The sequence below is a fragment of the Homalodisca vitripennis genome, chromosome 6 (assembly GCF_021130785.1).
Source record: "Homalodisca vitripennis isolate AUS2020 chromosome 6, UT_GWSS_2.1, whole genome shotgun sequence".
NCBI lineage: Eukaryota > Metazoa > Arthropoda > Insecta > Hemiptera > Cicadellidae > Homalodisca > Homalodisca vitripennis.
The window spans coordinates 96,824,353-96,850,278 of record NC_060212.1 but is presented as its reverse complement, the minus strand read 5'-3'; the positions used below and the strand labels follow the sequence as shown (position 1 = coordinate 96,850,278).

The 25,926-nt window shown below is 31.8% G+C and overlaps 1 protein-coding gene across 4 annotated transcripts in view; it reads left to right on the top strand.

The window, feature by feature from the left end:
• Window positions 1–25,926, top strand: part of LOC124364590 (centrosomin-like) — a 134,022-nt gene that overhangs the window by 90,201 nt on the left and 17,895 nt on the right. For all 4 annotated transcript variants that reach the window (XM_046820175.1, XM_046820177.1, XM_046820174.1 and 1 more), the window contains 5 exons: window positions 13,680–13,760; window positions 14,397–14,890; window positions 19,529–19,792; window positions 22,941–23,620; window positions 24,600–24,748. In XM_046820175.1, the coding sequence (XP_046676131.1) occupies window positions 13,680–13,760; window positions 14,397–14,890; window positions 19,529–19,792; window positions 22,941–23,620; window positions 24,600–24,748 (1,668 nt within the window). The remainder of the gene's footprint in view (window positions 1–13,679; window positions 13,761–14,396; window positions 14,891–19,528; window positions 19,793–22,940; window positions 23,621–24,599; window positions 24,749–25,926) is intronic.

Below are 25,926 nucleotides of genomic sequence, written 5' to 3'. Positions count from 1 at the left end.
TAAAAAAAAATTATATATATTTCCAAAGATCTATGTTCCACAGTTTGTAAGCATTTATCATATTGTGGCTTAAAGCATTGTATTCTTTTATCGTAAAAGGTTGTCTTCTATGATTTCAACCAAGTGGTAACATGGTTTTTGATCTTGTTTTCATCGTTGAACATCTTGCCAGCAAGATCAAACTTCAGGTATAAGAAAATAAAGTAGAGCAGTCCCTAGAAGTAAGTTTGACATGTACAGAGGGAGGACGGTTGGTTTGTTCCCAGCCAACAGTTGTGTCACATTCACATTTACTGTTGGTGAGCATATCACAGCTCATTGTTTCACCCTCCAGAAAAAATTACTAAGAAAACACCATGTCTATCACAGAAACCGAACACATGATTTTGCGATTTTTCCTGGTATGTAAGGACAATGTGTGCTTCCACTGTATACAGTGATATTATTCAGATGTGTCACAAGTTATCAAAGTTGTCTCTTTAGTCCAGCGACTGTACTGCTAAGAAGGTTGTCACCTCCATAAGTGCAGTTTTACAAATTCTTAAGTGCGCTACTCAGAGGGTTTTGTTTGTGCTCCTTGGTAAGTATTTTTGGTACCCAGCGTGCAAAAAGTTATAAAAAATACAAATTTTTAATGAACAGTTTGATAAAAAAAGCAATCCTTTAAGTTTTTGGAAATTCCATTTAAAGAGCAAAAATTATAAACATGTTTTTTTTTCCAACAATCTCTGACCATTTTAATCATTAACAAGAAATAGATTTTCACTTTGTTTGTCATCACACACAATTTGACATATCCATTGTTAAACTCCCTCACCCATCTTACCATTAAATCGCTCATGACATTTTGTTCCACACCTCACAGACCTGTTGATGACTTGGTTTAACGTTTATCGCATTGAGAAAACGTTGTACAGGTGTAATTAAATTGAATTCATATCTTTGTTCATGAAGAACTTATAAAAAAAAACTATTAACGATTTTTTTCATTTTAACATTTTTAAGCAAGCAACCTCAAAGTGCCCAAAATTACATAAACTCCTTGTTAATGAGTCAGGGTTAGGTTTAGTGCTGGGTGTGAGAAAATTAGTCAAAACTCTGCAACAACAAAAAACACAAACGGAATTTACTTTCTGTACTTACCTTGTAGTAAGTTTAAGTAGTGTAAGTACATTTAAAACTGTTAACTATAATTAACTAATTTGATGTCTATAATTAACTTTAGCCACAGCTTAATTACCGGTAATAAATCATGCAAAATAATTGGAATGGGCTTTAATTAAGACTGATTATTGAACAAATTGATCTGCCAAATATATTATGATATTTTCTATTTTGTACATTTTATTAATTTTTAGGTGTAATTTTACGTATAGAGAATTTAACCAGTGATATTATATAATTAAATTACTGTAATTGTAAATGTTTTATAAGGTCTCTAATTTTTATTCTAAACATTCTTTAGATTGCATATCACTGTGATTATTTGATTTATTTACAATAATTTGTATACCAGATCGTAGAATTTATCAATTTTCATAATACGAGTATGTCCCATTAAAATCATAAATAATAAACAAACAAAAAGGTTTTAAATATAGAAACTGTTTTAAAGTTTAACATGAAAATGTAAAATACTTCATCATTTAAATTGTAGTTAGTGAATGCTTTTAAAGTAAGTTACCTAGTTTTTTTAATGTTTTTATAAATGGTAGTAGGCATTAATAACCTAATGTTGTTTGGAGAATTGTATAACAATGTTTAGTTAACTATAATATATTGTATTGTATGCTGTGATTCCAAAAATAGTCATTTAGAAATATACATGTTACCCACTTTGCATTTTTTGTTGATACATTTTTTAAATCTATACATCCTTGCTGATAAAAAATGTTGTGTTTTAATCCTTCCGCTGTTGTTAGTTCATAACGATTATTAATATCTCCAAGTTAAATTTTTTTTAGTAAAGTGAAGAAAAATGTGCTTCCTCTTAATGTTTAGTTTAATATTTAGCTGTCATCTGTAATTTAAAGTAATAAGATTTCTTGTTCATTCACATTTGGTTGTATTTAATATATGTTATGTCTCAGCTTTAACTTATATTTAAGATGGTAATAGTTTAGCGAGTTTTTTTCATACTTGCTTACTTAACTTATTATTAATTTATTCTTAAATGTAATTGTATTTATTTTGTTTGTTGTTTATAGCTTGGCATTTTCTAGCGTTTTACGGTTATATCGTGTTAGCATGTCTGTTTCATCAACAATTCATATCCTGTGATATACTGTAAATGTTATTATATTAGTTATTTATAAACTTTTTTAATCACTGATTGGCATCATCATAGTTTTGTGGATAATATCAGATTTGTATTATAAATCACTCTGGTGTACTTCTTTTCCTGTCCTTTTTCATCCTTAACTGTTCTGCTTTAGATATTGTGCATGTCGGTTGATGGATGACGTGTACATTTTTCATGACTTTGCTTTTGTTGTCGTTACCTCTTTGCATGATAATGATTAGGTAAGTTAGGACTTGCGATGTGATGCTGTAATCTTGCTTCGTGGCGACAGTGTTTGGCAGATTTCTGGTGAGAGGTATCAGCATGTTGTGATTACAAGTTCATAAGCTGTCACTTATACTCAAATTTGAACAAAGAACGGTTGTTACCCAAAACCGAGGTATACAAAGGACAGTGTAATTGAACACATCACACAAGCCCAAATATCTCTTTTTTAGTTTTAGTAAACTATTCAGTCCTCTTATAACATCTTAGGTAATGATTATGCGATTATTAAATAATGTGATTTCAGTCGTGATTGGATAAGAGAACTGTTACGGACATCTTGTCGGTTCTTCAACAAGTATTTATTTGAGTTCTGTTAATACCTCAGCTAACCAAATTGATGATTCTAAAGCTTCAACAGTTAATCTTATGATAGCTAATGAAAAGCTAGGAATACTCAGTTCAACTGGAGGGAAATTATAGCTGATGGAATTTATAAAACAGTATTAAAGATTTCCAAAGCCATGGACCTTTATTGGCTTTTTAAGTATATTACTTAAAAATCAATACTTGTTATTTGTTTTCCACTTTCTTTTTTCTTATTGTCGTCTCTTGACTTGCTTGCAGTTGAGATATTTTCCAGCATCAGTGAAATGATCAAAAGTTGTACCAATTCTTAACAAGGAGGATAAAAATCTGCTTCAGAACTATCAACCTATTTCAATAGTCCCAATTTTTTCTAAGGTTTTAAATATTTTATGTACAATCAACTAATTGAATTTCTAAGACAAATCTACTTTCTGAATCTTATTTTGTGTTTCGTAAAAGCAGCTCTACCGTATTAGCCTTCACACTCTTTGGTGTAATGAAGGGTTTTGGTTGTATATCATATGACATCGTAATTAAAAATGTAGAAAACAGGTTTTAATTTCCAATTATTAAATATAATTCAGTTATATCTTAGAAACTGGTATCAGTGTGTTGTAGTTAAGGGTAGGTATTTTGAAGTAAGGAGAATTGGAATTGAATGCCCCAGGGTCAATTTTGGGCCCTTTTCTATTCATAGTGGCAATAAACTATTTACCTAAGCAATTATATGAAACCATTATATATGTAGATGATACAACCATAATGAAAACTAATAAAAATCTACTTGAACTCTGCTAAGGAGGAGATACTAAGGTTGTCATGGGCAACATATTGCATTGTATCTCTGATATAACGCAATCTTTTCATTAATTTTAGTAAAGACCGAAAAGGAATCTCGACTTGTTAGGTATTTACATTGATTCTTAATGGAATCAGAAAGATAATACAAATAGTATTTATAAGAGAATAGTGAGGACTCTTTATTTGTGTTAGAAGTTAAATGTATTATTTAACAGAAATAATCTTAGAACTTTATACTTTGGAATCTTTCATTCTTGTATAATTCATCTTCTTCTCTGGGGTCATTCTCCAAATGTAAAGTGCGAGAACTCCATGTTTTATTGCAGAAAAGGTTATCCAAATAAGAGCTGGAGCTAGTTCTCTAGATCACTGCCGGCCTTTGTATACTACAACTAACCTCCACTTATTTAGGTACAGTCATAACAATAATTCTGACGATACCATTTAACAGTCACTAGCAGTTCGTACAAAATTAACAGTGTAAAATTTAATATGCTCCACTGTCTGCCTGGACAACTATTGTTAGTAATTTTAAAATTTTGATATGGCTAGCTACTCCTTAATTAATTTCATTCTATGAATGATTTTCATGACTGTGATATTGGTATTGTTTTTCATAGGCTTTTGTTCATTTTAAGTTTATATTATTATTTTATTGTACCTGTCGTTGTCATGCCCTGTTCAAAATAATCATCTTGCAGTCATCGTGAACTTCTGCATTCTCATAGTAAAAATGGCAGAAATACTTAAACTGAACAGTAATATTTATTCTTAGTAACATAGTTGTAAGAGATATTAGTAACATCATCTTGTGTTGTACAGAGTCCGTCATTGCCTCTCTGGAAGTATTTCTCCAGTGTTAATTCACACCATTTTGGATGTTCCCATAGAGTCTTCTCTAACAGTCAAAATTCCAACAGATCCTTTTTTGCAGAGAAAGAATAACACTGACTTTAGAATTTTATGGTAGCTGAGAGTTTAATTTTTATTTTGAATGAGTGGAAGTCATATTAAATTGAGTTGGAAGAGAAGACACAACAGTTTGGAGATTAAGGAAACAAATTTGTTCCAGTGCTGGTTTAACAGAAAACGAAGATGATTCTTGGAAGACAGATTACAAGAGTGATTACACTCAAACTTCACTGTCTTAGTAAAATTTAACACTTTTAACAGTTTAACATTTCAATATTAAAGATAAATGACTGTACTCATTACTTTGGCTGTGTTTAAAATAAAACAACTTTGAATAAATTAATATGGTGTTATTGTAATCATTATTTTATAATATTTGTGTTGTGTATAAATTCAGATTTGGAATTAACCAAAAAACAAATATTTTTTTACGATAATTCTTAACAGATTTTTAACTCAATTTTAGGGTATGCACAATATACTATACATGAATTACGAATCTTCATCAAATAAACAATTATATCAGATGAGAATTTAGTTTTAAATTTGTAATCTTCAGCATATTCTTCTACTCAACTGCTTTGTGTTTTGTAAATTTTCCTGTAACGTGCAAAATCTGTATTCTATATGCTATTCTATATGCTGCATCTATATTATCAGTCATCATCTTTGGCTTTAGAAACAAAACACACTTTAAGAAGTTAATAATTTTCAATGTTAATAGCTATTATTTTATTACTTCATCATATTTAAAAAAATTTTGATTATTGAATTTATTATTAGAAATTTTAAGATATGCTTTGTATAAACTCAGTTATTTGAAGGATAAAAATACAGCCAACCCTCCTCATCAAGAGCCATTTATACCTTTGATAGACCCTGGGCACAATTACTTAACTAAGCTCTTCTCCTTCTTTGACATTATCTACTGTTATTGCTGCAGTGTAGATAAAGTTGTATAGATTAGCAAGAACTGCACCAATTTGTATGTTATCAAAATTTCATATCACACACAAATATGATATGGATGATAAATGGATGTAAAAGGTTATGTAATGTTAATATCTTAAAATATTGTTTCCTAGCTCTATTGCATAGGTGTAATCCCAGGGAAATTTTAGGCCAAGCAACTGATCTTATAAAATTGGTACGGCTAAAACCTGTCCCGTCCCTATCAATACAACTTAGCACCAAACATACAAGTTAGAGTAGACAGACAGTTTATCATATGATAATGTTACATCCATATCAGAGTGTCACTTATTATCTTATAACAGTACGAATTCATCAGTATATATCTGTTACCTGCACCGTAATTTTGGAACGTCTTTAAGTCATTGATTTATTATAAAGCAAATGACAGGACAAGTTGTGTAAACTCAATATGTAAAGTTTGTTAAATCTAGCTAAAAAATCATGCTTGCATCTCAAAAACTTTTTGTTCTCTTAGGACAAGAAGCTTATAAATTTCACTTAGTCCTATAAGGACCTTTACGCTGCTTCCAGAGTGACAGGATATTCTAGATGGGTAAGGTTGGGGACCGCCTCCTATCAAGATCCATAAGGGAATCCATAAGAATTTGGGGCACTAATCTCAAGTCATGTCCCCTCAAAAGAAAGGGAGGCCAGCTCTGAACCAGCCTCTACAATCAAAGCAGACACGGGATGACACCTTATAATGAGGCTAGCAAGAACCTCTGACACTTAAGAAACAAACGCCACCAACTCCAACAGTTATCTTCCGCAGTAGACTAGACCTATTGAATTTCCGTTGCACACACCAGAATCTCAATATTTGCTATTAGTGATGTGCCGCTCCTGGACATCCATAAGGTTGCCCAGATTTAAGTAACATATCAGTTTTTGCTGTACCCACTGTGGGTTCAACTGGATGGTGTAAACCAGCCAGAAGTTATCCCCGCTGGGTATCTCAAAATGTTTGGTGTAGTGTCATATTAAATAAACAACTACTCACCTTAACAGTCCTTTTGTAGTGTTGTAAGACCGGTTTTGATTTAAATTAAATCTTCGTTAGGCAAACAGGAAGACTTTCCTATCACCCGTTTGGGATTGTTGGTTGATTTAAAATGTATAAACACTGGTCATATAACTTACTTACATTAAAACATAAAACTAATATTTAACACTTTTATTATTTTGTGAGTCCTTTCGATATCAAGGATATCTTCTTCAGACACATCACAAAAGTGTTTTGTGATGTGTCTGAAGAAGATATCCTTGATATCGAAAGGCCTCACAAGATAATAAAAGTGTTAAATATTGGTTTAATGTTTTAATGTAAGTAAGTTATCAGTACCAATATAAGCTCCATCTACAACAACTGGTCATATACATACTGTACACATCAGTTATGTTAAGGTGAGTAATCATTTATTTATTAATAAAAAAATCCAAAGGTGTTCACTATGAGTAAGTTGTATTTATATGTGTCCCAATGATCGATATCAAGCAGAGAAACTTAATTTTATATGGAGCCAGACTTGGACTCCTAGTTGATCTCTGAAATAGTGATCTTACTTTACAAGGTCTGTATCACTCAACCGAGGAACATGTTTTGTACAATCTAGTCTCAAATTCGACTTACAAATACATGGACTAGTGTCAAGTTATCGTTCCAAAGCCCAGTGTCTGTTGTAGAGGAAGAGTAAGAAGTACAAGAATGTTGGTGGAAGAGCATGGAAAACTTTTAACCTCTTGTTTTAGACCTCTGTACAGTGCACTGGCTGGGTTTTTTTTATTCCAAAATATTGTCATGCATTAGATACTTACAAAAGCATAACATTTTTTAAACTTATGATAGACTCATTACATAATTATAAAATTATCATAAAGTTATAAAATTATATATACAACTCTCTGGACAAAGGTATACCACGTTATTGCTCAGGTCAAGACAAACACATTTCACTATATGAACATGGTGTTTTATCCAGGTGTTTTTTATTAAAAACTTAATATCTCAAAAACCAATAAATTAAATTATACCAAATTTGGCTCAAATGTTTATGATAACAAGGCCAGTTATTCAAAAAGATATCATGAAATTATCTAAAGACAAGTATTTTCATAATGGCGGCAATAAAGATTTTAAAACTGTGAATGTCTAAAAAACCAGTATTTTTTCTCAAGAACTACAAGAATAACAGTTTTTAGAGGATATTATCACAAATCTAATGACACCAAAATTATTAATGAGAGCTGCTGTTTATTTAGTTTTTGTATTGTTGGCTATTCAATGAGAGCCTCAATGTGGGCCATGTCTAGTCACAGGAAATTTGTTCTAAATCAGTTATTTATTATTTGATTTAAATAAAGTTGGTGCCATTAGATGTGTGATAATATCCTCTAAAAACGGTTATTCATGTAGTTCTTGAGAAAAACTGCTGGTTTTTAAGATATTCAAAGTTTAGAAGTTTTAATGGCCGCCATTTTTGAAATACTAAAGATAATTCATGATCAGTTTTTCGTTAATCAGCCTTGTTGTCATAAAAATTTGAACCAAATTTGGTATAATTAAACTTATCAGTGTTTAAGATATTAATTTTTTTTTTAAATCACAGACAGACAGACAGATGGGAAACTAAGCATCAGAGACCTATGTTTATACAGTGAAATATGTTTGTCTTGACCTGAGCAATAACGTGGTATACCTTTGTCCAGAGAATCACTGGACACCCTAAGTGTAGCACTAAAATAAATATAGCAAAATTGTTTCTATTCAAAATGTATAGAAGATTTCAACCAGTACATATGATGGATAGTTTTGCACACAGATATTCTCATTAGATTTCAAAGTGAATCAGGACAAATGTTCAGTTTATCATGGCTGAAGTTTTGTTATCCTTTTAGGAGGTTTTTATGTTACCAAAACTTGTAGATTCCAACATGTTGTCAATCATTCATGTTACTATAGTATAAAACTGAACTGTCTGAGTGATTGGTGCAATGTATTGGGCACTTTTTTCCACTTTTGGCCTAGAAGAGTGAAATTTCGTAAGGTAACATTAATAACCTTGACATGTGTACAGACTTTATAAACAATAACCCAGTATTTTGTTTTGAGATTCCCAACCCGTAAACTTGGTGTACTGAGGATTTAAAATCCATAGACTTTGTTGTTTCTAATTTAAAAGCTGTCCGTCAGCTGCACATTCCTTTAGAGGGAAATGTAAAATTAAAGATACCATTATTCACTTATGAAAAATTCAAGTTCCATTTTGTATGTTGTTCTTCAACTAAACGCATTTAATTGTGAAGTCGTACATTTTTATTTATATGATTTATAAAAGTATATGTAGCAATCGGACAGTGTAAATCTTCTTCACAGTGTAAATTATTTGTTAGGTTGCACAGTACTTCCAATATGTGTTTTTTAGACAGGGTTTTATATATAAAGATTATTTAATACATAACTTACCTATGGTGGGATGGGTTGATTCACTGCAATTGTTGAGTTTAGTTCCAGTTTACCTTCTTCTTTGTGCAGTGTCTCATATTTTACACTGTCCCAACCAGTGCACAGATAATTTAAATTAGTATATTGAATCTAATTTAAAATAATAAAAATGTGAGTGTGGGAAAATTGCATTTGCGTGATCTCTCACGTGTGTTAATATATTTGAAGTAGTATAAAAACAAATATATTTTCTTTCTAAATCTGGCAATGCTATTAGTTTTTGAAAAAAAAAAAACAAAAGTTCTGATTAAGACCCAATATTTTTGAATAAACTACATGTTTCAAAATGAACTTGAACGAGATATCACAAAAGGCATTTTCCTCCCGAATCTAAAATTATAATGCAGTTTTAAAAAGATTTGGAAAAAGTTTAACGTTGTATTAACCAGTGGTCAAAATTAAATGACATGCCTTATTGTTTAAAAAAATTTTAATGTTTGAAAAAATACTGAAAGGGTTCATAAAATTAAGAGTATAATCTCTTTGAATATATAAATGCTATTAGCTTTTGAATAGGTTAAGTTGTGGTTCTGGAAGGCTTAACTGCAAAATTCTGTGCTTTAAAAAAATATTTGACTAGGCTCTCAATTAAACAAATATTGATGCTAACTCTGAAATAAGAATTGACTTGAAAAGTAATAATGTTCAGTTACCAGCACAACTGTAAAAAGTTTTTGGTATTTTGGTATAATTTTCGGAGGCCAGTCTGTCTGTATGTACTACTTGTTATTACGCGATATAAGTAAGTTTAGATGAGGTTATCATAAATTTGTTATTAGTAGTACCAAAATTAAAGTTATCCTTTGTGAGCGCTCACGTGATATGAGCTAGAATTTGGGTACTATGTCGAAGGATGATTTTCTTTTTCGTTGAATGTGTCACCGAAGCTCACACTGATTACCAGGGCTATTTCCGTTCGGTACTTTCCTAACCTCAGATCACGTGTCAGATCATCCAATGTTATCTGAGGTCGGGAATGCTCCTGGCCATCAGTGCGGACTTTCGTGACACATTCGATGTAAAAGAAAATCATCCTTGGAGATAGTACTTAAATTCAAGCTCAGATCACGTGAAGACTTGTAAATGTTAACTTAAACTTTTTCTATTTTTTATAGGTACGTATGTATTTATCTACTTATTTAGCCAAATAACTAATAGTGAATAGGGACAGAGTGGGCTCCAAATAATACCAAAGTACCAAAATGCCTTAGTCATGTATTTGTTTGTATATGTAATGACAAATTGGATAGTATAAAATCAAAATCAAGATTATTCACTGTACTATATTTTCTTACGGTTTATTGTGTGCATGAGTATGTGGGAAGTATCAATTCTAAAAAATCCACAATGCAACAAAAAAACAATAACATTTTTGTATAATATAGCTAACGTGAATGACTGGATACATTAATTTGTTAAAAAAAATAGCGCTAGTTATTCATTAAGTTAACAACTACAAAATTAATTATACTGATTTGACTTTTACCGCAGCTACTTTAACAACAAAACTCAAGTCAGAGAACAAGGAACATAGTGCAGTTGTTTGTTGTGTTACTGCAGTAACAGAATAAACCTATACTTTAAAAAAAATCCATTTGGCTGAGCTTTAGCGAAGCCTCTCACTCAAGGTGCTGGAAAATTTTATTTCTGTATGTTTATCTAAAAATGATTAAAAACAAAAATTACTATAGACTTGAAATTTTGAATCAAGCTTTGTTTTTATATAAGCAGGTTTGATGACGATGCATAACACCCTATGGGATTTGGCTGAGTCTTAGTGAACATTTTTATATTGGTCTTATGGATAACCATAATGGCAACGAGAAAATTGCAAAATAAATAAATTTATAAACAAACTGAGTACAATCATATGTCATTTAATAATGTAACACGTGTAGTTTAACTACCTCTACACATACAACACTATCACTTCATGACTAGGGGACTTTTATTATTTAAACATTGCTATGAAATCCAGTGTAATGAATAAAAATTGTGAAGAATGTATCATGTAACAAGATATCTAGAGGAAGATTTCATCTGTACACTTTACATTTTTTGTGAAACTTCATTTCTGCATAGACAAGAATGTTTCTCTGATGGTGCATGACCAAGCCATGGGATTTGGCTGAGCATCATTGAAGCAAATCACTCAACAGGCTATCACAATGTCTTTTTTGCCTACCTGAGGAATGTAAAAATATATTTTGTGTATGATTGTCTGTCTCTGCAGGAGCTCTTGAGAATGAAATGAACTGTAGACGTAAAATTTTGCATGCAATCTCAGTGAAGCCTGTTATGCAATAAGCAGTCTGGTGTACTCCTACCTTATATTTGTATTAATGACAATAAATTGTTTTGGATTTGAAAGATATATAAAACAAAGAATACATAATAAGAATTGTATGAAATAAGGGCTGTATCGATAAGATATAAAGTAGATGTGAAGGAATGTGTCACTGCATTTATACCGTATAATTTATTTTTTTTTAATCAACATTTAAAGTGTAACTTAAAAGTACCTTTTTTCTTAAATAATCTGTTGTAATATTTGGTAATGTTGGTTTGGAATTAATTTGTTGCCAATTTTCCCGAAATGTTCTTTGGTGGGTTCACGACAAAATATATAACCCTCAGTAAGAGCTACTGTACCATTTTGACCTTCAGTATTAATAGTCTGCTCTATGTATTTTATTTCACAAAACATCTATACCATTTTATATTAGTTTAGTTGTAATAGCAAAGGCTCCAGAGATACTAAAAACAATGATGCGTGTTGTAAAGTAGTTTGTATGTTTGACACTGAGAGCTTGCACAATAGTTGGGAGTTAATAAAGAATGGAAATAATAGTATATGAGTAATAAGCATATTTATCATCGTTTAAATAATATTGGGAACAAGAATGTATTCAGAGCTGAGTCCCAAACAAAAACAAAACAAAAAAACAATGAGGCAATCATCTTGCGCAGGTATACCTTTAAAAGCAACTTTAATATTTAATAAAACTGCACAAACCCAATGATCAGGATGAATTTTATTAGACAAAAATAGCATGATGGGGGGGTTGTTAAAACCTTTATTATAATAAATATGTTATTACGAATACCACAGACATCAGTAGAGACAAATTGTACATAATTTAAGTATGGTGTTCTTCATTCCCTGCATGAATATCTTGCATCTCTTATTTCTTGCATGTGTGTAACTTGAAAAATTTGTGTTACTGCTGGAACCTGATTTGGAAATATTCCTAGAAGGGATCGCCACTTATGTAGATTATAAAAAAGTAATATACTAGTTAGTTTGTGGTATTAAATGCAATATAGTGTATAAAAACATTTACAACGATGGTACTTTATTCTACAATCAAGTATGAATGAATTAATGAATGTTTATTGTCATGTTACATCTTACAAGATCCAGCTATGTTGGTAAGACAGATGACATAGTCAGAAATAGATCAATAATAAACATTGTCACTGTTACATAATATAACCTAATATTATATGATATTAGAAATTAAACACCATTAATAAACTTCACATAAAAGCTTTACAAAGATGTCAGACATTAATACGATAAACACTGAAATTTTTCAAACTTTGACATCAGTAATAATACTGCTAAATAAATGTAAACGTATACATCAAACCATTACCTTGCCTCAGTCTCCCTTCATTATTAATAACAAGATTCCAACCAAAATGATTCACTAACAAATAAATAAACTCTAATATAATATTAAGAGTATTAAAACTTCTTATGTCAAACCTTTATAAACCTTTTATAAAACATTACTGAGTTAGATAACATTAAAGTATAGCACATTCATTGTCATCATTAACGCAATTAACAAATAAAACAATATAATTAGTAGTAATATAACATATTCAAAATAACAAAATGGAGATTAACCATTGATTTTCTTATTATAATTCAATTAAATTTCTTAGGAGAAAACACTGAATCTACGTAACTAGATTATTACGTTTTTGTCATTTTTACTTGTACTTTTAATGATTTCTGGAAGTTTTCACGTTTTTCAAAACACTGTATTTTTAACCCTAAATAAATAATATTAAAAAGAACAGGTCAATCTAATCCCTTCTTCCTAATGAACTATGAGACTAGATTTAGACCTCAGCAAACTCAAATTGTGGAAACACAACTAATTGGAGATAAGGTGTTTGATTACTGCCAAATATTAAAGGTACTATTACTGATTGCCAGAGGTGAGTGACATAAAGATGTTTGGAAGTATGAAAATAGCAAATTTGTTCATCTAGTTTACTTTTATTGAAGAGGAATGCAGCTGGAAGGTAATCCACTTCCATTATTAATTACCGCTCTCAGAATTTTATTTTGTGTACTCAACTTACGATCATTTATGATCAACTTTTCTATGAGATTTATACAAACCTCAAAGTATGCATAAGCTTAGAATTTCTTTATTTCAAAACAATTTAGTTTTCTTAGTTGTAATGATTGGAAAATATACGAGACCAAAATTCTTAATATAATAAACAAAACTAGTGGGATTTTACTCCTTTAATATCAAAAACAAGAAAGCCAGAAAAATCTAAATACAAAATTTATTGTCACTGTGTTCACAGGTTGTCAGAGAAATTGAGGATTTAAGAAAAATGACGTCAGATAAGGATGTTCTGATACAAGAACTCAACTACAAGATACAGGTAAATATGAATAAGTACTTCTGCTGTACTGACAACTTGTGCAAGTAACTGTGTTCAAGGTGTCGGTGAATAACAAGAAATATATATTGTTGTTTTGAATTGTCTTGACAATAGACAATAGACATTACCATTAAATTGTCTGATTTGTCCACAACAGCACTGTTATTATTAAAAGTTTAAAATTATATCAATATAAATATAATATTAAATTAATAGTATTTGTTTTAAAAGGCTTTTCATATTACAAAATAAATATATGCTGATAAAGTGTGTATTTAATTATGCTTATAAATTAAAACACTATTCAATAGAAAAAAAGTGTTCAACCAGTTATAGTTAAAAGAAATAATTGTTAATTAAAATCACCTTCAAGAATTTAATAGCATGTTTAATGTGACTATGGGCCAAATATTAATTGAAAGAAAAGAATTGTAATGGCAATACACATGTTAAAATATTAATTTATCACTTATATTGTGCAATTCTTTTTGTCTAATCCTTGTACATTAACAATTGATGCAAATTTCTAGTATGGTCAAAAAACATTACAAACTCTCAGTACTCATCACTGAATAGTTCTGCAAATAAGGTTTTAAAATAAAAATGAACATTTTCAAAAATTACATTTTGTTATAGGAGTTGAAAGAAGTAATAATTGAAAAAGAATGCACTCTTCAGGAGTACAAGATGAAACTTGAGTCCATTCCTCATAGCAGTGACAGTGCCAACGGGAAAACCGAGTCTGATCTAAAGAGCTCAGTTTGTAACTCCAACAACGAGGAACAGGAAAAACAGAGTTTAGTGATGGAGTTAGAGGAGAAGAACAAGGAGGTGGAGTGTTTGAAGAAAGAGTTGAGGAAAAGGACTTTCAACCTACAAGGCTTAGTGAATACGGAGTTGTGGGACAAGAATCGGGAAATCGAAAAGCTGAACAAGGTGTGTGAGCGGAGACAGCTGGAGGTGTTGGCGCTGAAGAAACAGTTGAGAGACTTCCAGGTGCAGGACAAGGTGACAACTCTGGTGGCTCCGATGTCGCTGCAGAACTCTGGGATCTTCCTGGAGGACAAGGAGAACCTCCAACCCCGATCAGACACCAAGGATTTACTACAACAGCTAGCTGAAGAGAATCGGTCAGTATACTTGTGTTCACCTCAATATTAATATTTGGTCATACAGTTCTAGAAACTTTGGAGAACATGCATTAGTTTTAATTTATTCAAGACTACCTCTTTTTGCGATATTAAGTCTTCAACTGAAAACATGTTGTTTGTCAAAATACTAAACTAACTACACAGACTCAACTTGGATTATGTTAATCTTATATTTTAGTTTACAATTTGGATAACGCTATTCATTTTAACTTTAGAAAATAAAAATAATTAAATTCATCCAACATGAAGGTAACAGGGCTAGCGCAAAGTAACAAATCGATGAGCAAAAGAAATTAGGTAGAACATAGTCAATTTTAAATATTAGCAGAGCATACCCTAATTTAGAGTTTACTTTATGAGGAATTTTTAGTGAGGGTTTTTTTTTGGAATCATATTTTGGTTTGTGAAGCAAACGAAGAGCCCTTAACCCTCTAAGTGGCGGTAATATGTTGCTGGAATGGCGGGCTATTTTTCAGAGTCAAGCAGGACTATCTTATAATTTAAAAATAAAATGCAAATTCTAATATGAGCAATGCTTGTTGTATATCAATCTTTTCGTAATAAACTACAGAATAACATAGTATAGTTATTTCTTACATACCGTAACCTTTTTTTATGATATCCACACAAAATTTTTCAATAAAACGTTTTTTTTTCTCCACCAAACTTTTCATTTTTACGTTCTGTAACTTTAAAAATTTCATTCCCTAGGAGATTATGTTAAATGCAACCTTTAATTCACAATTTAATTCTAAACAAAAAAACCTTCAATAATATTTTTTTTCTATTTACAACACTGTAAAAGTTATATGGGAAAAACTGAATCTAGAAAAAGCACTTTTTGTAGTCAGAATCGCTAGAAGTTGCTTGCCTTTTCCTCCCTTTCCCTCAGTAAAAAAAAACAGACTGCGGGAGAAAACTTAGGATTATTGGTACTTTGGGATTATACCGACCACACCAGTATGAAGAACACAAAAATATAAATTTATAGAAACAAACATGATAGAACGAAAAAAGAACTCTTTAATTACAAAATTAAAAAACTTACAAGCATTTCCAGGTATTGTAATCGGTATTGTTGTCTCTGTTATCTTATCTTTCTCGAGAATCCCGATTACGGCAGGCCGCGCGGCATCACAATGATTTGCACGGTACAATAATTGCCTTTCCATTACAATTCAATTTATATTTCTGGCCCTTTTGGAATTTGATATTTTACTGATAGGTACTATCTCGAGGAATGTTTTTTTCTTTCGTTGACATCAGCGCGGGGCAGCACCATTTTGGGTGGCGGAAATGTGATCAAGAATAAAAACAAGTTTTTGAGTGTTTTTTTCAATAAAGAGTTTAGTTTTAGTTTGGTAATGTTTGTTTTTATTGAATTTTTGTGTTTGGAGAAATGTAGAGGTAAAACACGGAAGTACAACAAAGCGACGCGACTCTGCAAATCACGTTATCTACTAGACCGCTCGACTTTGACCTCTGTCTGAGGATGGGGAGGGTTTGCCGATAAGACAATTCCTGTTTTATATTGACGAAATATTGTTTTACGCTAATCTAGTAATCAGTAGAAGCAAAATGTCAAATAACGATTCATGTCTGGGTGTGGTCGGTATAATCCCAAAGTACCGTATTATTTCAGTTAGTACCATTGGTTATTTCAAATCAAATCAAATCTTTATTCACATATACATTGAGTACAGCGACTGTGTCATTTGAATTACAGTTGTTAAGTTCGAATTAGGTAAAAAGTATGTACAGTAAGAGTTACAGAATTCGTCATTATTCATCTTCATTGCTGAGTTCTCCAATCCAAAAACTCCTGGACTGTGTATATTGTTCGTTCCAGCAGCCAGTCCATGAGTCTTCTCTTCAGATTCTTCTCAGGGATTCTCTTCATTTCTTCTTGCAGACAGTTGTAGAAGGCAGCTCCTCGATAAGATGGTTTCTTCTCGAATAGACAGAGATGATGAGTGTCAAGTGCGAAGTTGTGCCTATGCCTTGTGTTGTATGTGTGGTGGTCTCCTAATCTGGCTCGGCCTATTTTTACTGCATGCATTACTGTTTCAAGAATATAGAGTGCAGTAAACTGTCAAGATCCTGAGCTCCTTGAAGGCTTCTCTACATGTCTCTTGTGGTCTTAGTCCTTTCAGTGTTCTTATGGCTCTTTTCTGAATTACCAATACTCTTTGGAGGTTTGAAGCGCTTTGTCCCACCCCAGGCCACTAAACCATATCTTAGGTGGGTTTCAAATAAAGAGTAGTAGGCTATGATGGCTGTTCTGTTATCACTGACCTGCTTTAGCCTTCGTATAGCATAGAGACCCATGTTCAGTTTTTACAAAGTTGGGTCACATGAGGTGTCCATGAGAGATTGTTGTCAAGGACTATGCCTAGATATTTATTTGAGTTTAGTGTTGTTAATTCTGGAAGGCCTTGGTAGTCATTGGGAAGTGATGTGTATATCAGTTGAAAGGTTTTACTTTCATTCAGGACCAGATAATTTTGAAGGCAGTACTGTTTTGCCATGCTGTATGCCACATAGGAGTTTATTTCAAGCTCTTGTCGATTTTTGGTGGCAACAAGTAGTGCTGTGTCATCAGCAAAACATCACTGTCTCACAAAACTCTGAAAGGTAACTTGGAAAATCATTGGTGAGGAGTATATAAAGTACAGGGCCAAGGACAGATCCTTGTGGCACTCCTCTTTTCATTGGGAGGGTTTCAGATTTTACTGTGAGAAGGGTGTTGTTATCCTTGTAGCTGAGCTCAACCAATTGTTTCCTATCGCTGAGATAACTTGTGAACCAGCTGGCTTCTTTTCCAATTATCCCAAGTGCCTTGAGCTTTCCAATTAACAGGTTGTGGTCCAGGCAGTCGAATGCTTGCTGAAATCGAGCATGACACTTGTTGCAACACATCCCTGGTCTAGTTTATCAATAATGTACTCAATTAGTTGTACTACTGCAGTTGTTGTTGATCTGTTCTTGATAAATCCATGTTGTCTAGAGGTCAGGAGGTTGTGTTGCTGCAGATGTGCTATAAGTCTGTTCAATATTACTCGCTCTAGGATCTTAGAAAAATTTGATATCAGAGATATTGGTCGATAGTTAACAGCGTCATTGATTTTGGCCACTTTTGTAATTGGGATAGACTTTAGCCACTTTTTAGACTGTTAGGGAAAATTCCTTCGTCCAGAGATTTGTTTATAAGAGTTGTCAGTGGGGTTAAAAGTTCACTTTTACAATGTTTAATTAGCTTTGAAGAAATGTCGTCCTCTCCAGCAGATGTTTTAGCTTTCATGGAGTCAATAATTGTTCCTATTTCTTCTTCAGTAGTGTTGTGGTGCTGCAAGTTAGTAACAAAGTGGAGCCTGAATAACATTTGCTGGTGTAGGATTTTGATTCAGTGTTTTATTTTTTGTCAAGTGTCTTCTGCTATTTCATCGTGATGTTGATGATACTATATGAAATGTATTTAAAATTTAGTGGTGAATGCAACTGTTGCAAACTAGGCGTAAAAATAATTATCGGTTGCCTAGCAATAAAGCGCAATGTGAAGCGACTTCTAAAGACGTCGCTTGCCACGTCACGGCGGTGTAAATAGAACGTCTCAGGACGTCGCTTGCCACTTAGAGGGTTAAAGAGGATTCTTTGAATCTTTTTAGTCTCAAAATCTATTTATTTGTACCTTATGATCTTTAAAATGAATTTGACATATTCATTGGCCTGTATATGCTGACTGTTCTATGCATTCTTACATTAGTTCCTTCACTGTTTGGTAACATACTGTAGCTAGAGAAATTAGGTTAAACAAGTGCCCCAACATAACACTCTATGCTGCTTGATACACTGTTATCATTTAAATTTGTGATAAGTAACACTGTAATGATTATTTTTAATCAGGATTGTTGAGAGGTAACCTACATTCAAAATTTTAAAGTTTAAAAATTTTACACTTTATGTTCAGATATTTTTAGAATGAAAAGTAATGATGTTGCTTAAAAATAATTAGGTAATTGAGCACTAATTATTTTTATGAAAATAAAAAATACATTTGTGCAAATGTGCCCAATTGTAAGTTGTAATTTTGAACCAGTTGCCAGTTTCAGAATTTGGTGTATTTATGTACAGTGTCCATATTCTGACCAATGAATGATGTCATAGATTGCCTCTGTATGGGACATAACTAATTCTCAATCATGTATTTGAAAGCTTGTCTCAAAGTTATAATAACTTAAACACACTTGGTTACACTTTTTTGTAAATGATTTCTAAAAATTTTATTATAACGTTTAAAACCAACTTTGAACTAACTATGTACAAGTATACACTCTAAAACTTTTACTACGTGAAGATTTTTAAGTTTATTTGAGTATCACATGATTTAAATAAATACATTAAATATAATAAAGTTATGGAATGCCAAATACCCATAATAGAGGAACATCTGTAAATATAAAACTACTTTACCTGTCCTGTTAAGTGTTTTACTATACTGGGTTCTCTAGATATTCTGCTTGATAAGATAACGAAGCAGCCTGTATATGTGTGGAGAAATATTCAAAGTTAGAGAAGTTAAAAGTTTCTTTATAAAAAAGTCTAAATGATTATTTCCAGACAACTGTCGAAGAAGGTGGAGGAGCTGCAGGCAAGGCTGTTAAATACACCAGAACGCGATGCAGACAGCCTGCTTGTACAGACGCTGCGAGCTGAGCGTGATCAGGCGGATAAGTTGCGTAAGGAGGCAGTGAATGCCTGCGTACTGCTCACCACACGGCTCCAGGAACTGGCAGACTTCCTTGACTCCTTGCTGCCCTCCCTCTGTGGCAAGAAGCGTAGAGTTGTACAGCAGGCAGTGGAGCGTAGCAGAGAACTTTCCAGGTGCATATAAATTATCAGTATCTAGGATAGTTCAAGCTTTTTAGAATCATTAACAATATTTAAGATTTATTCATTATGCTCCTTTTGGATTCAATTGACAAATTAATTAGGTATTCTTACCTCCATCAAATACAAAATCAACCAAAGAGGTCTTTTCACCTTTACATGTTTCAGAGATACAATCTACCTTCAACTACAGTGTATAAAATCAAATGGCTTAATCAAAAATCAAAGTTTTAGTGAAAATTACCATTCATTTGTATTTTTAGACTTATATATTGTTAACATCAAAGTTACAATGGTTATGTGGCATGGCTAAAGCATAAAAAAATAAAAACCAGTGACATCTATACTATTATACAGAGTGTAAATTAAGTCCTGATATGCCTGGATATATTCCAAACAGATTGAGATATTGATGTAAAATCTACACCATACCTATTAAAATACTTTTTTGGACTTTTTGGGGGGTAAAAATATTTCCTCTCACTCTTTCAAAAGGGCTAGAGGCGGGTCAATTGAAATTTTCAAATTGCAACCTCTATCTTGTGGTTGTAATTTGTTTATCAGTATATCATTTTAAAAATCTATTTAATGTTGTACATAATGAAATACATCAACATGAACAAAACATTCATAAAAACAATAATAATATTATTATTATTATTAAATTACATGGGGTTCCTGTTTTTTTTTTCTTTTTTTTATAAAATTGTGTGTGAAGCAGCGGGTAACTGCTAGTATATACTATAGTGACACTGTCAATAATGTTCATAATAGTAAAGATTTTAACCCTTTCAGGGCCAGGACCAAATATGAGATGTTGCAAAATGTTTTCACATCTCATATCCCCTTGTGACTAGTCAAAAGTGCCAGGCTAAAATTGGTGATTTTGCAGTCTATTAGATTAAAATTTATTACTTTTCAAAAAAATTAGAGAATGACCTAAAAGTTGCACGGAATTACTCGTATAGATATATACTATCAAAAAAAATATAGAGATCTAGTTTTAAGTAATCTAAAATTAAAAAAAAAAATTGTTTTAATAGATTACATATACATTTTTTTATTTATTTTTTTGCAAATAACTAAAAAAGGAAAAATAATTTTACTGTGGGAAGCTATTTTATTATATTGTACATTTAGAAAGGAACAACCATACAACATTTTGTGTTATTTCTCTCATAAATAAATTTTTTATGACACATTTTGTATAAATACGCATAATTGTACTTCGCAACATTTTATAAGTGTTAAAGCAACTGACTCTTACATTGCAAGAAACTTAAAATAAATATTCACGTTATGGATTTACCGGTAAACAGATGATTGTAGGATCCATAAACAGTTTCAATACAGTTAAAAAACACTATTTACCAAGAAATATTTACACAATTTTATTTGAAATTTATTTACACTTTTTCTATTTACAAATATGCTACTTACAATTTCACTCCCGTGAGATCGCAAATTGTCAGTCGTAACTACTACACACAATAGCTAAGCACGTAACAACTAATATTTACAACCACAAAATCAAATAATAATGAAGAATCCAGCATACAATAGTACGATTACACTAAAGCATAAAGAATTAACAACAAAAGATCGAGTCAGCTGATAATGTCACGTGACAATTATGAAATAAAAATGCATAGACCTCCAAAATAAAAATGATATTCATATTAATTATCTACAAATATACCAGGGAATAAAAAAACATAAAACTTTAATCATTTGACGTCGTATTTATTTAAGAAAACGACGAATATCAAGTAGACTATATATTGCCGCTTGGCACTTTTCAGACGCTATGGTGGCAATATTTTGCTGCCTGGCCCGGAAAGGGTTAAGGTACTATTTTAAGGATATTTTTAATATGATTTATAAAAGTAAAAATATTTAATAAAACTCAAACTATTGACAATAAAAAGGTTTAATAATTAACTAGCCATAAATTAATAAAGTTACTTGTATATTCATATTCAGTCACTTGAATATATTTGTTTCATAGGTTGTCACCATAGCTTCAGAAGCAGATCATTAATTCACAAAACAATGTCCAAAGTAACAGCTGTTAGGTTAACTTAATGTACCAAGTATGAAAGGCTGCTCTTGCAATACTTCTGAATAAATGATGAACTGATGTGGTAGAGAAAAGGTACATTATTCCGCCTTCACAGTCTAGCTAGGCTCTGGCTTGGTTCATTCATTGGTAGTTGTAATACTCCTTATCTGTCTGGTCACGTCTTGACAGCTACCACCAATAATGTAGAATTTAAAATTATAAAGGAAATTCAGTATTTGGCTCAAAAACATCATATTAATATTACAATATTTAATCCTCCAACTGATGACCGACGGCACATACTTTCATCAATACCGCTTGTGAACTGATAATGACGGTACAGCCGTCAGTCAACTTTCCGCTATTATTATGTGAAAACCGTTTAAGTTAGAAAGACATAACTTGCACCAGTCGAATCCTCTACTCATAAATACCAATTCATTTGATATAGTTTACATTCATAATATTACTCGTTGTTAGCTGATATCAATCTAAATGTTGTACGGCATACAGCTGACGGACTATGCAGCTGGTGACACCCTGTACGGCCTTTATGATCTTTGTTGCTAGGTTCAGTAGGCTTAGTGACAGTGAAAACAATTCATCATTATCTGATATTCCTCTTCTCCAAAGAATTCATCAAACACCAATATGGATACATACTTTACATTTTTATGAAAAACTTTTTTTGTGTTGTAAATAAGTGTATATATATAATAATATTCTTTTTAACTAGAAAACTGTGTATATTTTGTACATTTTACAGTTTCTTATTATCTCAAGTCATATGAAAGTTACATGAAGTGAAACTTAGAAAACAAATAATTTAAAATACACATTTTTCAATTTATTTATAAATAAAATAACAATACTCTAGTAAGTGTATATTTGCATTATTTTACATTTTTCTCTGGTTTCTAACTAAAAACATGATATATAAAACACTTATTACTTAGCATTTAGCACATTTTTGTTTTTAATATCCTAAAAATATACTGCGAAAAAACAAAAAGCAGTGTATCATTCTGAGAGTTTCTTATTACCAGTCGGAGGGTTAAAGAATGTTCTTGTCTGTTTCAGATCTCTGTCGATAGCAGCAGAAGAATCGACTCTACATCACTGTAGTGCCTGGACAGAGCTCCAGCCCAGCCTCTACGTCCCCCTGCTGCCCGACATCTCCACTGTGGACTTCTGGAGCGGGGACGAGTGCCAAGAGGCGTTCTCAGACGGTGAGGAAGTCGCCAAACTCAAGTCTCAAGTTGAAACTCTGACCGAGGAAGTCAAACAAAGGGACGGAGAAATAGCGAGATTCCAATCGGAGAAGAGTTTTGGGGACAACTTCTTGAAATCAGCGTTCGGTAACAACGAACAACAGTTCATGGACAATACAGAAAGCAGAATTATAGAGGAGACGGAGTTTTGTGGCAACATAGCGGACATCACTGAGGGCTCTCTGGTGGAGACGAGTGATCAGAACCAACCGACAAAACTGAACCCGGAAGTGAGGAGTGCCAACATTGGCAAGATAACTCTGACCAGCAAGAAGAAGAGTGTGAAAAGCTCACAGACTCCTGTCAGCTTGGAAGGAACGGTTAAGCACCATGACGGGTTATCTGAATATGAGACCTGGTCTGAGCCAGATCGTGATGTTTCCTACGCGCGGATGGGACTGAAGGAAGATCCGACCAATATGACTAAATCCATGCCAAACAACTTTGGTGACACTTCGGAAACAGCTGATTCGGCACAAAAATCACCCTGTAAGTTCTTGTAGTTGTTAATCACATAACATATTACTTAAAAGTAAAGTATCTGAGAGAAATAAGATTCAAATAGAATAAACATGATAAGAATACAAGTGATCACTTTTATACAGTAAATTCTTTTTCAATTAGCTATTTCTAAAAATTTGTATTGTTTTGATTACGTCAAATAGTTTATTTTTAAAGCAATTGGAGGTCATGTTTTAGTTTGGTTGTTTGGAAATGTCTATATTTTATATTGGTAGGGAAACAATAAAGAAACCAGAATGGCCAGTAGCGTTTGACGCGAGTTGAGAGGATTTTTTTTAAGAACACAAAGAGTTAAAACATTCCTTGGGAATTTGCTCCAATAATATCAGCACTTCTAATTTTTCTTTAACTATGTAAATGTTGTGTATTTTAAATGTGTATTGTTGTAACAAATTCAGAACCCAAATAGCTCCCACATGCCTTATATAAAGGGTGTAACAAAAAGGTTGGGCTAGTTATATATTTCCAGATTCTATTATGTGACTCTAAGCTAAAAATGAAAAATACATTTTTTTTAATTTCCACTTTGTTTTGCAGCTATACACTATCTTTTGTTTAAAACCGCTTTATCTTCGTTGTTATCTTTACAAGTGTTAAGAAACTTGGTAAATGGGTCCATGTCAGAAAAAACAAAAAAATGTATAATCAGTTTTAATTTAATTTAGTTTTATGAAATATCTGTTTTTATCTAACTTTTATACAACACAAAAAATGGTTTAAATATCTTTTATTATTAATTTAAACGTGCTGAATACATTATTAGTTTAGAACACATTTTTTACATAGGAAATGTTTCAAGATCTGTATATTGATAAAGCTGTATCTAATTCTACAAAGTGTTTTTCTACCTCAACTGATATTTTTTCTTCAATGTAGAATTAATTCATTAAAAATTTAATATTTACAATTTGTTCACATAACAAAAAAAAAAAAACGTTTTTTGTAGCATCTAGGAGAGGAAGTGAAATCCAAAGACTACAACGTAAAATTCGGAATCTGGAACAAGTAAATGAAGCTCTGCGAAGTGAGTTGGTAATCTTGCATCAGCTGACGCCTTCCGCACTGTCCAGACAGGACAAAACAACCAGCATTGAGGTAGGTCAGGTCGACTCTCTTCCTCTATTCCCTCTTCATACCATTAATTGTTTCCTGTGTCTTATCTTCCTATTATTTATGTTTTTTTGCATCTACTAGCAACATACTCTCCTTTAATTATAGAAATACAAAAAATGGTTTCAAAATAATGTTGTTACCTTATGTAAAGACTCTAGTACTGTAGTACTGTATTTCATGCTCATATTCAGTTATATATATCCTATGGTCTATGGCGGGACCTCAAGTCAAAATCTAAATAAAATTCTCAGCCTTAAAAAAAAAGGTCTGAGAACAATCTTTCGATTAAGAAGTGATGATTCTGTCAAGGAAAATTTACGAACTTAAGAATATTGACAGTGTATAGCCAGTATATTTTTAATACTTTTAATATTTATGTAGAAAATCACAAACTCAATTTTAAAACTTATAAAGAGGTACACTTTTACAATACCAGAAACAAAAACACCATTATATTACCTCATCATAACCTAGAAAAATTTAAGAAAGGCATCAACTATACTGGAATAAAATTTTTAAACTATATTCCCAAAGCAATAAAGGAAATAAATTAATTTACAAATTTCAAACTATGATTAAAAGATTTTCTTTTGCAGCACGCTTTTTATTCACTAGATGAATTATATTCATTAGGACAGTCAGTATAACTCATAATCATACAATTAGTATTTTTAAGATTTTTTACTATTATTTTATTATATATCATATGAGGTTTTATAGTATAAAGTAACATTGTTAATAGTAGTTTTAATGTACTTGACACTATTTATTGTATATTTATAAATTCTAAATAAAGACTTTTTTATTCGATTTGATTTGATTAGTCAAATACAGAAAAACCAGTTGAAAATTTGTATAACCATCAGTAAACAATTAATTATAGAAATGAGGTAAATGAATGTTTGTTAGAATGGAAATAATAAGTCTGCTACATACTACAATGGAGCTATAAATAATTGTGGATTATAATCTATTAGTAACAAAGCAGATTGATTAGGTAAAATTAATGTAATGCTATTGTATGCCACTTTGTGTAACCTGAGCAGGGCTTTTGATTGTGTTGATATCAATGATCTTACCATGAAATTATCATACTATGGGTTGGGTAGTGTACGTCTCTCATTTCTAAAATCCTATTTAAGCAATAGAAAGCAAAAAGT